This window comes from Lupinus angustifolius, unplaced genomic scaffold (genome assembly GCF_001865875.1).
Source record: "Lupinus angustifolius cultivar Tanjil unplaced genomic scaffold, LupAngTanjil_v1.0 Scaffold_1_58, whole genome shotgun sequence".
Lineage (NCBI taxonomy): Eukaryota > Viridiplantae > Streptophyta > Magnoliopsida > Fabales > Fabaceae > Lupinus > Lupinus angustifolius.
The window spans coordinates 11154-24698 of record NW_017715389.1 but is presented as its reverse complement, the minus strand read 5'-3'; the positions used below and the strand labels follow the sequence as shown (position 1 = coordinate 24698).

At 34.4% G+C, this 13545-nt stretch overlaps 1 protein-coding gene across 1 annotated transcript; it reads left to right on the top strand.

Moving 5' to 3' along the window:
* Positions 1 to 250: 250 nt before the first annotated feature.
* LOC109336853 (putative HVA22-like protein g) lies at positions 251 to 3198 on the top strand. Its single transcript, XM_019573670.1, has 6 exons — positions 251 to 422; positions 538 to 636; positions 951 to 1007; positions 1105 to 1168; positions 1634 to 1849; positions 2746 to 3198. Exons 1-6 carry the CDS (start codon positions 391 to 393, stop codon positions 3121 to 3123), a joined length of 846 nt encoding a protein of 281 aa, XP_019429215.1. The 5' UTR covers positions 251 to 390; the 3' UTR covers positions 3124 to 3198.
* The last annotated feature ends 10347 nt before the right edge of the window (positions 3199 to 13545 follow it).

Sequence of the window (13545 nt, the reverse complement as noted above, 5' to 3'; positions counted from 1 at the left end):
TCATATCTACGGCTTATTCTACATTTTGTTTATTAGAAATAGAGAATGAGAGGCAAACTCTTCCAACATATTAAACCCTCATTATTTTTTCTAAATATAAGAAAATAACCAACTAATTTATCTTTAAGAGTTGGGTTGGGAGCACCCCAGTTATTACGTGCCTCTGAATCTTTCAACCGTGCAAATTTTCAGTTTACTTTATTATCCTAGATTCCTAGTATAACAACAGGTAATGCTCAATATGTATTTCTTGTGTTCTCGTTTGATTTGGAGAAGAAGTCCATTTTCGAAATGCATAATTCTCCATCACTTGTTTCACAGTTTTGATGATTTGTTTGTTTTGGTTTCAGAGAGTTTCCTCAGATTGTTTTTGTTGGAGACAGATTGAGAATGTTGGGGGATTTGATTAATCGATGTCTTATGTATGTGTTTTTCTTTCTCTGTTTCCCTTTTTAATTGATGAATGTTTTTCTATGTAATTTTTTTTGTCAGTGTTATCTATTTATTTAATTTCTTCATTCAATTTTTTTATTGCAGACTCGTTCTGGGTTATGCATACCCTGGATACGAATGCTTTAAAGTTGTGGAGAAAAATAGAGTTGACATTGAGGAACTTCGCTTTTGGTGTAAATATTGGTACATGAAATAATTCCATTATTTGCAATTAATTTCTTCTGAAATACACTAACATTATTTTAATTGCTGTAATAATGTTACAATATAGTTACTCAATCAGTTTTTTTACTATGTCAGCATTAATTATGATGGATAAGAAATCTTTTAACATTGGCTAGAAGGAGGATTATATGTTTTAAATTGCCATTGTGATTATAATCATAATAGTGGTCGTAATTATGTTAATAATTATAGTTACTTCTTTTTAAATATGCAACAAAATATTACATGCATGTTTAATTCTCATATGGCTTTGTCGCATCATGTATTTGCAGGATTATTTTGGCACTTTTCACTGTACTGGAGAAGTTTACAGACATATTAATTTCATGGTAAATGTTGGACTTTTCAACATTCTCTACTATATAGTGCCCTATTTTACTATTTATTTAATTTCTTATTGTAAACTAACGTTGAACGGTTATGAAGGCTGCCACTGTACGGAGAGATGAAGCTTGGTTTAATTATCTACCTATGGTATCCCAAAATAAAGGTAAATCTCCTGTTTACACGGTTATTTTGTTAGTAATTCTTTTCCTACGATACAGTACTAGATGCAGATCTTACATATATTATGGAAAAATAAATATTCCAAATTTTAATTAGTTTTTAATAAAATAATATTAAAAAATTCAAACTCTTTCCTCCTGGTATTCTAGTAATATTACAAAGGATCCTAACGAGAGCCTATTAATTAATTACATTAACATGTACAGATGTACTGGTTAATTTTATTAGTGATATAAAATTTTCAACAATTATATATATTTTCAAATTTCTTTTTAGCACTCAATTTTTTATCAGTCAATTAATTAATGATATTCTATTTCAGAAAAGGATATTTACTCACAAAATAATTAAATATTTATAAAATTAAAAAAAGTCCTATAAAAGGTACAAAAAGTAGTACATTTATTAATGATTTGAAAAGTGAAATTCACGTTTGATCCTAATACAGGGAACTGGAGTTATCTATGAGAATGTGTTACGGCCTTATGTATCAACACATGAACATGACATTGATAGAAAGATACATGAGTTGAAGGTTAGGGCACGGGATCTTACCGTATATTACTGGCACTATTGCGCACAACACGGGCAAGAAGCATTTTTGCAGGTTCTTCAGTATTTGGCTCTCCAGACTACCAAAATTTCCGTCAATGTTCCCACTCCGGTATATTCTCCCTTTAAATACAAATAACTTAATATCCTCACCATTTTTGACTAGTTGTAATCAGTGTTACTGAGCTGGTTCAGACATTCTCGTTTAACCGTGATAATTCGGTTTGATTTGTTCTGTTTAAGTCTTAAACTGATGTTTCTATAAACAATTAATGCACAAATTATTGAGGAGAAAATATAGTTTAAATAATGGAAATATTTCTTAACATGTTTCTATAAAAAAATGTTTATAACAATTATGTCTTATACAAACTGATCGAGTTAATAATTTTTTTAAATAATCAAAACAATGTCATTTTGAGATGAATAAATTAAGTGATTTCAACTTATTAGTAATTAATTATATTTATCATTTATTAGCTTATGTTATAGTAAATCCTTAGTTCTTCAATTAAATTTTAAATTTATATGTATGTTTTTGTTACAATTAAAGCATAAAATATAAGTTGTTTCATGATATTTTTATTTTATTTACTTTTTTTGTGAATTGTTTAATATGGTCATGTTTTTAAATTTAAAATAGAGTTCAACTAATTTTAGAAATTGCACATATAATCCTTTAATTTTAGAAATCACATTTTCTCTCCATGCTTAAATTTATGATTGTTTTATGTATGATATTTATTAGTATAGATTATGTTTATAAGTGTTAGCTGTAAAAGATTAAATAGTTCAATCAATTTTACAATATCTTCTAAGAAAAAACCTGTGAACCTAACATATATGTCGTAATTTGGACCATAAACCGCTAATTTATAACCTCCTTCTTATAAGAAAAATTAACACTGACATTTCATAAAACCTTCCAGTTTATTCTGTTTGTTATATATCTTTTGCTCACCTGACATTATCATGAAATTTTGACGAACACTTACTACTACACTGCAGAAAAACGAGGTGCAGGGTCAAAGTGAAAGTGCCCCACAAAAGCCTTCAACGCAGTCTTCCATCGATGAGAAGCAAAGTAGTTCCATAAGCAAAGGCTTGAAGAGACCTCCAAGTCCGACACCATCACGAGTTATTCAGCGCAACATTTCAGAGACGCCAAAGGCCAAAGCAATGGAGGTAGACCACAATTATCATACAGAATACTCAGAAAAAAAGGAAACAATATTGGAGCCTGAACCTGGTACCATTTATGAAGGCAACGATGTTCATCGCGTGAATGTGAAGGACGGGGTCAGCCAAGCTCGTGCTAGGTTCAGCAAGAAGTTAGATCTACAAAACTTTCGAGTCTCACCGATCCCGCCACAAAAAGAACTGTAGCATTTGTACATAGTGGTCATCATAATATCATAAATGGGGGAATGAAACCTTTGGAAGTTGGCATTGAGAGAAGAACTAGTGTTTGTTGAATTTTTATAAAATAATTTCTGTTAAAAGTTTTTTGACAAGCAATATTATATGGTCCACATTTAAATTAGAACTATTTTGAAAATTTTAATTCTCACCAAGTTCAGTTTTTACGGTCAGTATGAAAAATGTATGATGATTTATTCAGGTTCACTCTCAAGTGCTATGTATAGTACCTTTTCCCAGAAGAATTTTCTACTATTTCCCAAATAGAATAAGTATTAGACACTTATTTATGTAGGTATCTTTTACAACTCACTAGGTAAGCGTATGATGATGAGTTAAAATCACTTGAGTCTAAAATTCCCTTAAAAAAATATCTTAAGACTTGGAAAGTAAACTCACGAGTATTTTCTTTTTCTTTGTACTTAGCTCACCTCTATACAATATATATAATAGGTATTTTTGTAATTGTGCTTCATTATTCAAAAACATACTTTTTATAGACTGTCTTCAACATCTCTACAAATGCTCCATCAATCTTCAAATTAGTATTCGTTTATGAATAGCACTTAATCCAAAGTGTTCTACTAAGTCTAATACCGAAAAGTATATAATGCAAGAATCCAGTGAGTCTTGAACCAAAGTTCAGATATTCAATAAATGCGTTGGATACTTTGAATGTGATTACTTCTTCGTTGATATTTTTGAGACTCTTGGACCAGGTTATGATCGGGAAACCTCCAATCATTAGGCAGTTTCTGTAACACCCCGAAAATTACACAAATAATATTGTCCAAAATGGGTAAAAAAATTTTGTTTGTGTAATGTAAAACTCTTTATTTACATTTAATTCCTTCTTGGGACATCACATTAAGTAACATAAAATACAGAAGACAACAATAGTTCGTGGAATGACCCTTTATTAAAATTGATTGAAAGCGTTTATACAAAAGCAAAGTGGAATACATCCTGGTCTAAACTAAAAATATATACAATAGTTTGGTTTAATCAAAACAACTAAAATACCCTACACAGATACCCGCCTCAAGGGCAACTAGAAATAGAAATGACCAACGACTAGCTCCGGGGTTAGCGAGTGTACTAGAACACTTGCGGGGATCCTCCTCCATCTCAGAACCAGAAAAGAGGTCCACCACCTCAATGGAGTCCTCTATATAGACCAACTCCACACAGTCTTCCTCTTCGGTTTCCACCTCCTATTCCGGGTTGTTGGAAGAACCTTGTGACTTTCTTCCCACTCCCGCATCTACCTGACGATTGGGCAGCGTCCATATAACAGCTCTCTTCCCCAGTGGGGAATCGGGCACATCGTCTCTACTATGTCTCCTAGTAAATGGTCCAACATCAGTGGGTCCGTGTGGAATTATAGACTGGATGAATGGTGCAGTAGGTGCAAATCTCCAAGCAGGTAAGGTGAAAGAAGCCTCCAAGCTCGCATGCTGTGAAGGGAACTGCATCGTCAAGCCATCACAAAACATCTCTAGCTCTAAGGCACAAGGGCCTGTGTAAGTATATCTATGTCCATCACTACTCCATGCCCCCTCCGGGGACATCGTGAATCGGTAGCTCTGAATCCTCGTCGTACGGTCTATCTAAATGAGAACGCGAACCGAGAATAAGCAGAAAAGAAAAGAAAAGAGAAGAGAAGAAAAGAGAAGAGTAAGACATTTAATGAATATTATTCATTGACGTCGTGGAATTACACAGAATATCACATCCACACATACACGTATGATATACACAATATAGATCACAAACATAATGCACAATGATGAAATGATGTTATAACTCAAAACACGAGGATCAATATTCACACTCTCAATGTATGCACGATATGCTTATTTCATCCATCCTTATACCAATATCCTCCCAATATACTATTCGGAAATAACCAAGAGTACAGGTCCCATAACAAGCTGATTTGAACGCACCAAAAAATAAATTCCTCGCAAGGATATATGATCGATCGGTTCCAAAGAACTATCCATTTTAGGACGGTGTCGTATCAAACACTTTCTGGGCATCCCTCTCATTGATCCTCATTGTAAAGAGGGATTGTCAGAGATCATCTAGTTTGCATTGTGAGAACTGTCCGATCCGACAGAATACCTCATCCAGGAATACAGAGACTCGTCTCACCTAGACTCTCCCTCAAGACTTTACTGAGGAATCACCGCCATCATCATCCCTCTCAACCTCGCAGGGCTCGTTCGTCTCCCGTAAATTTCCTTTCCACTACTTCATTATTCATAATGAGTGTGCATACTAACCGCAGTTAGCCGATTAAATATTTTAATTATTCTTTTATATTGATCGGCCCATCCTAAGACATCTCCCAAAGGAATGCTTCTCGTGGGACCCGATCTTACGTTATCACGTAATATAGGAATTACATCCCTACCACTATGAACCATCACTGACTTACCCTGGACGACCACATGGCCAAGCGTCTTACGGTCAGACGACCTCGCTGCATGGTATCATATAATCCTTTTTTTAGGTATAGCCTTGCTCACGACAATCTCGTCGGAATTCTTGCCCGCATAAGGCACAAGAACAAAAGTAGCAATATACGTTTGTCAATTTGGGCACCATATCAATCATCTGAGCCATGATCTTTCCTGAGTGTAAATACACTTCACACCCAAGCTAGGGTTATTTCCTAAGCAATAAATCAATAAAAAACAGTCACGATTTATGTATGTCTTTCTCCCAAGCGAGAGGCTGTCGCTCAAGCGACCAATTCATCAAAACAGACTCAATGTCATGCATGGTTCTTGCTCGAGCGAGGGGACTGTCGCTCAAGCTAAAAATCCAGCAAAAACTGGTCAAAATCACCCTATGGGTCTCGCTCAGGCGAGGGACTGTCGCCCAAGCGCCAAAACCGCCCAGAACAGGCCAAGCACGCTACCTGGCCCTCGCCCAGGCGTATCTGGGTCGCATAGATGTGGCTGGTCCAGTGGCCAAGCGTGTCTGGCTCGCCCAGGCGTGGCTGGACCAGTTGCCAGGACTACTCTCTCAACCTTTTGGGCCACCAGATTGAATACCATCGCTGGTTTCGATCCCTACGCACTTTAGTTTCTCGAGTGGTGTTCGTTCATGGATAACAACCACAAGACTTGATATTTTATACTATCCTAGGGGAACACGCCTAAGGAAACATCCATACTTAATCCAGACTCGAAATCATTTGGTTAAGTATGAGTTTCTAACAAAAACAGAAATAACTCCCAACTTTTGAGGTGGTTGGGAGATCCGGGTGTCATATTCGGACACCACTATGTCATGATGTATTCTCTCTCACTTTGGTTTGCAGCGCATTTGATTTCCTTTCCGTGAATGCGTAGGTTGCCTGACTTCGAACGCCTCGAAACTAAACACAAAACACAAACCAACGCTTCACGAGTTAAATCGTTTTCCTATTAACTCTAAGCTAAAGACATCCTTTTAATCCATTCTAAGAATATCCGAGAATTTCACCCATCCGGTCCAAGATTCATATTCTTGAACCATCATTTATCATCGAAAGTCTCATTCCTGATTCTTATTGATTCATGATCATTTCAACATCTTTTTACAAGGATTGATCTCATGATCAAAACGACATTTTGATATCAAATATTCTTTGATTTCAAAATCATCATCTTTCATCAACATAAATAACATGCATATTTTCAAACACTAAAACAAAGCCATGAACAATAAGATTTCATGGTTTCAAAACAACAATATCTAGATTCACGAAAAGTCATTTTTCACGTTCTTGCATATAACAAGAGATAGAAATGTTTTTAGAAAATTTTGACGGTTGAAAATGTTCGTAACATATGTATAAACATCATACTCAAATATCGTAAACAATGAATGACTAGATTTTCTAAAATATGAAGAACAAGCATGAGGGTTTACCTTAGGGTTCTTGAGAAAATCCAAAGGAAGAAGAAATGCAATGCAATGTAGAGCCAAAGGTTTCTCAAGGGGGTGAGCTCTTTTTAAAGTGCCATAGTTCAATTTTTTGAGAAGCAAGCCAAAGGTTTCAAGAGGTTTTATGGCTCTTTTAAGTGGAATAAATCAGAGTTAGGGAGAATTGAATATGATTTATGGAGGCAAACCAATGATTTCTAAGATTAATGATGCAATGGGTAAGTGAAGGGTTTGAGGGGTTTAGTGTAAAAGATGAGTATTTTTGCTTGCTTGCCCAGCAAGTTTCACTCAGGAACATGAGGTGACTTTTTTGGCGAAACATTCGTGATGAGACCATGCCCGAGTATTGTTGGCTAATACTCGGTTGGATGTTAAAATCTTCTGATTACGGTTAGAATTTTGAAATGCCGAATTCAAAATGAAAAATATTTACAAATGCGATTTGGACAAACTTGATGTCTATCCTGACTCAAAATAATATTGCAAAGACAATGGCGCAATCGGAATTCGATTCCGAGCTACGAAACTCAAAAATACGTTTGTGACTGAATTCGGTCGAATTTGAGCCCAACAACAGTCCAAAAACTTTCCGTCACAGAAAGTTACGAAAATTTACTACAAAATAAGAATTCACAGCACAAGACTAACACTATACTAAGGTTTAGCCTAATTCATTACCAATTAATTTCTAAAATTAATTTTGTTAAAATAAATAATTAATAAAACATATCGAATTTTCACGGTGTTACAATCCTACCCCACTTATAAGATTTTCGTCATCGAAAATGAAACTTACCTCTTAAGAAAATAGATAGGGATAAAATTCTCGTATGGCCTCCTCGACCTCCCAAGTCACATATTCTCTGTTTGCTTGACTCCAGATCACCTTAACTAGAGCAATCTTCTTGCCTCGCAACGCCTTCACACTTCGATCAACAATTCTCATGAACATAGTTTCAAAAGTGAGATTATCCTTTAGCTGGATTGCATCGGATTCGATGATATGCGATGGGTCACTAATGTATTTTCTAAGTTGGGATACGTGGAAAACATTATGTAGGTTCGATAGTAAAGGTGACAAAGCTATTTGGTAAGCTATTGATCCAACTTTTCTAAGGATTTGGTATGGTCCTATGATTTTAGAGGTAAGCTTACGGGCTTTCAGCACTCTACCAATGCTAGTTGTCGGAACCATCCTCAAGAAGACATGATCTCCTTCTTCAAAACTGAGAGGGTTCCTCCTTTTGTCATAGTAGCTCTTCGACCTACTCTGAGCTACCTTCATGTTTTCCCTTATCATTCTTATCTTTTCCGTCGTCTGCTGAACCACATCGGAAGCTAGTGTCAGATTCTCTGTTGCCTTAAACCAGCATAACAGGGTTCTGCACTTCCTGCCATAAAGAGCTTCGTACAGTGTCATGCCCATATTCGAATGGAAGTTATTATTGTAGGTGAATTCTATCAGATGCAGATAGTCCACCCAGCTTCCATAATGTTCCAATACCTATGCTCTCAACAAGTCTTCAAAAGATTGGATAGTCCGTTCAGATTGGCCATCCATCTGCGGGTGGTAAGCTGAACTCATACTCAATTTGGTACCCTAGACTGTTTGCAAACCATTCCACAACTTCGAAGTGAGACGTGGATCTCTACCCGAGATGATATTTGTAGGAATACCATGTAATTAGGCAATCTCTTTGATGTATAACTCTGTCTCCAAGGAGTATTTCATATTTATGGATAGAAAGTGAGGTGTCTTCGTCAAAGACCCACTATCACCCAAGCTACATCATGACCCTTTTGAGTCCGAGGAAAATCCGCTCACAAAATCCATTGCAATGCTATCCCAGTTCCAAACGGGGATATCCAAAAGTTGAAGTTCTCCTTCGGGTCGCTTGTGCTCCCCCTTAAGTCTACAATATCTTAGCCGAACCATCAGCTCAGATGCCACTTGTTGGACCAGACTGCGACTGGGAGCCTCCAACCACCAGAGAGTTCCATTGTTACCAGGGTATGTGAAGAGTGGAGAGCTACAAGTGAGAAATCATGTCTTGAACCAAAACCTTAAGGCAATAATTCTATAGACACTTTCCACTTATAATCTCTTTCACTCTCCCTCTCATATCTTCAATAATAAATTCGGACATTTTATATTGTCTACTTATGCTTTTCAGAGTTGTTTCTCACTATTTTATTGTTGCAAGTTTCCTCTTCTTTGTCTACCAAGAGGTTAGAGAATAATATTAGCATTTACAAGAGCACTAAGTTTATCGTACAAAAAACGTAGCATTTAAATAGGAATAGTAATCGAAAGAATAAAGGTTCTCATTAAACGTTCATTGGAATTAGTTGAAACAAATTCAAATGATTTAATGAGTAAATATCATATTTACTTTATAGAGTAAAAGTAGTTAAAGGGTGCCACTAGATGGGATAAACTATTGGCCAAACTTAGTCAATGGGTGCGTTAGATTTTACATTTTTTAAATAATTTTTATATAAAGGTACCAACATGTTTCAAAAACTTTTCCTTACCTTATATCTTCAAGATATAAAATCATCTTAAGCATAGATAATCGCTAATATATATTTGCTTCTCATATTTTATTATTTTTGTTCATCAAAACATCATGGAAAATCTAAGAGATTAATAATTTCATTCCATGAAACATATTTAACTTAAAAACAAAAACTGTTATGATTACACCGATCTCCCACTTCTTCACGAGAGATACAAGGATCTCCCTGACATAAAGCTACAAAAAGAGTTTTCAAAAAAATGTGCGAAAGATGTATTAAACAAGATATAAGTAAGGCGACTTATCGTATTCCAAAGTATATATATATTTTTTTTTTTTATGTATGAACACCCATTTTGTTCGGCTTAGAAAAAGCCCAAAACCTTTTCTCAAAAATAATTAATTTCTCAGAAAAGGTGTGTAGAAATAGAAAGGGGGGAGATTCTGAAAACAAAGAGAGGCTAAAAGTAGGAAAGCTGAGAAAGAGAAGAGTTCTGATCACGTGTAGTGGAACTCATTGCCAAAGTCGTCTACCATTTCACTAGTCAATCACATCGTGCCGTGTTGTGAGCCAGTCAACATTTTCAAAGGTCCAACCACTAGGACCAACATCATCGAGACATCAAGGTGGGCATCACTCTCCTCACGTGGATGCGTCAGTAGCGGAGCAATGTTTCCTTCCTAGTGTTTAATCACGTGCGGCCGTGTGCATCTCAAGTGCTCTGTTCCCATTGCTCTCACTAATAAATCCATGCCACATAGATGAGTTCAATTCTAGCGTGTGGACACATCCATAGACGACCTACACATCCCTTCCTGGCTTGAGTTTGCTTGCATTTGAGTGTATTATAAGCCCAATGCTCTCTCCTTCCCTAATGAATCTAAGACGCCGAAGTGGAGTCAACCCAACAACAACCAATGCTTGTGTGATACGTAGTGGACGTTTTTTGCTTCCCAGCTGCACAACATTATAGCTCCATTAGATTTATTTCCTTTTCTTTTGCCTTACTTTTGTATTAATTTGCATTATTAAACCATAATAATTTAACAAATAAAAATGTATTTTTTTATATCTTCCAGAAGTCTAGTAACAGAAATAAAAAATAAATAGTAATTTTATTTATGGATAAATAGTAATATAAAAAATAATAAAAATCTCTTTAATTTAGCTATAACAATCAAGTAATCTTTTTTATGATTTTTTACTAGCTAAATAATTTATTTTCTTTCTATAATTAAATAAAAAATTGGTAAATAACAAATGTCAGAACCTTTTCTAATTTAAATGATTTTAATAAAAAAAATGTTTAATTCAAAGATACTTTCGCATAAAATTATTATTAGTGTTTATGTTGAAAAATATTATAAAATTTTGGGAATTAATCAAAAGATGGAGGCAGGTCATGATAACACTTATTGTCCTCATATCATCTTTAAATGACCGTGTTATGATACTTCTTTTCACTCGATTAATTCCTAAATTAACAATAAAATAGCTAAAAAAATATTATAATTATTTTTAAATATCTCATTGAGATTAGAAACAGTGCTGACATTAGCTTCTACCGCTTCACTACTCTGAAGGATAATATTTTGAAACCTCTTTGAGATGAGATGTAGTGTGGATATTAGTTTCTCCTACTTCATCTTTCTTAAGAGAGATATTTACAATAAATCAACATCACTTTTTTAGAACTATGGAGTCTTGATCCCCTAAAGCATTTAGGAATACATATGAGCAAGTTCTCATTTGTCAAACACAAAAACAAAAAAAATAAATATTTTGTTTTAAACAATTTAATTATAATAAATCAAGGGTATTTAGTTCATACAATTAGCTAGTGCACTGTTTTATTACGGGCGGATGGGGTACTAATACCTTTCCCAATTCATAATCGACACCCGAATCCATAACTTTGACATAAAAGACAATTTTATCATAATTTGGAATTTATTTGAGTTTTCCATAGTTTAACTGCAAAAGATATGTTGGCGACTCCCAAAGAGGTTGTGTAGCAAAAAATCAGGGTGCAATAGCTGACGACTCCACTGAGAAATTTTCTTCTTAGAGAGTCAAGCCCAATACCGCTATTTGTGTGAATCCAAATATCCTCATTTTTTACAAACAAAAAAAAAACAAAAAAATAAATAAATTATACTTGCATTCATTTCTTTTATTTAATTAATTGTTTGTACATATTTACCTATTTGTTTTAAAACTTTTAGGATAAAGATTTATTTTTTAGAAAAAATATGCTTCTCACAATACACTTGAGTTTTTACACACATATGCCTTATACTCTGAGTATTAAAAATTAAGTTTGGGACAGAGGGGACATTTACTTTGCTGGTGTTAGACTTGTCTCCTGATATTAGCATAATGGACCACCCGGATTGTTCCTAGTAGTGTGAGTTAGGCGCTCGAGGGCTTGACTCCTCTTGTTCCTTGCCTACGATATTATGATTCATTTCTTTCGGGATTGGAGACAATTCGGTAACCTAGAAGTCTAGAGCATTTATTGAATCCACTTTAAATATGACCTAGTACCACACCATAGGGTTGTCATCCTTAGAAAAAACCTTGTAAGTTGTACCTTACCTAGGACACTGGAAACAAACCATGTCCACTCCTTATCCTTACACTTATTTATCATTCTTTAGTTAGATAACTCATATAGGCCCAAGTGGCATAAGAGTACATAATGTTCTTATGTCACAAGGACGGTTAACCTTCATATATACCATTCGATGAGCTAAACACCTAGGGATAATTTGTCTGTCATTTGGATAATCTCAGAGTTTAAGCATTTAACTCCGAGTTGGCCTTAACTATATAATAAATGTCAAATCTACCATGACATTTTACTATACTGTAACTACGGGCTATATTACCAAGAAATAGGGTCTACCACACCCTAGCTAGGAAAAAAAACATTAACATCGCATGTTCATGCACCCATGCATAAAATTATGCATTAATTTAAAAAAATTGACCATTCAAACATTCATCCAAAATATATATTATCTAAATATTCAAAAATAAAAATAAAAAAGTCATTATTCATACATTTATCATTCAAACATTCATAAAAAATCAACATTCATACATTCATCATTCAAACATTCATAAAAAAAATCAACATTCATACATTCATTATTCAAACATTCATCCAAAAAATAAGAAAAAAACATTCATCAAAATATACATCGTTCAAACATTCATAAAAAACATAAAAAAATCACCAGTCATAGAAAAGTCCTTCATGCATTCATCATTCATACATTGCCATTCACTCATGTAAAAATAAATAAGTACACCATTCATACATGCATCTATTTATTCCTTCATTCATGCAAGATTCATAAAAAAAAATCATTCAAACATTTTATTTCATACATTACCATGTCAAACATTCTAACTCATTATTTCACAATATCTTCATTCATTATCATGGAAAAGCAAAGAAAAAAAAATCATTGGATACATCTTCAAACATTTTACTTAGCCTAGTGCATTCCGAAACATGTGTCATAAGTTGCACTCTCATTCATTCAATAAAAAACAGAAGAAAAGTACATGCATTCCTATATATCATGCCTCATATATATAAAAATGGCACATATCATCTAAAAATAAATCATATGCATCTTCATATGCATGTTGTACATTTTTATGTAGTATAAGCTTAAAATTAGCATTATTTGAATTCCATGTACCATTCACATCATAAGTTGCATCTCAATCCATATAAAGTGGATTATAAAAAAGATGTCCATTGTATGCATTATACATGATCTCGTTGCTAGGGGCACTCATTGGTTCAGAGTTGGTTTTAAAATCACTATTCCCGGACTTGATTGAAAACAATCAGGATTAAACATGAAGAAATTCAAGAATATAGATAGATGATACAATATCTCCCACCCC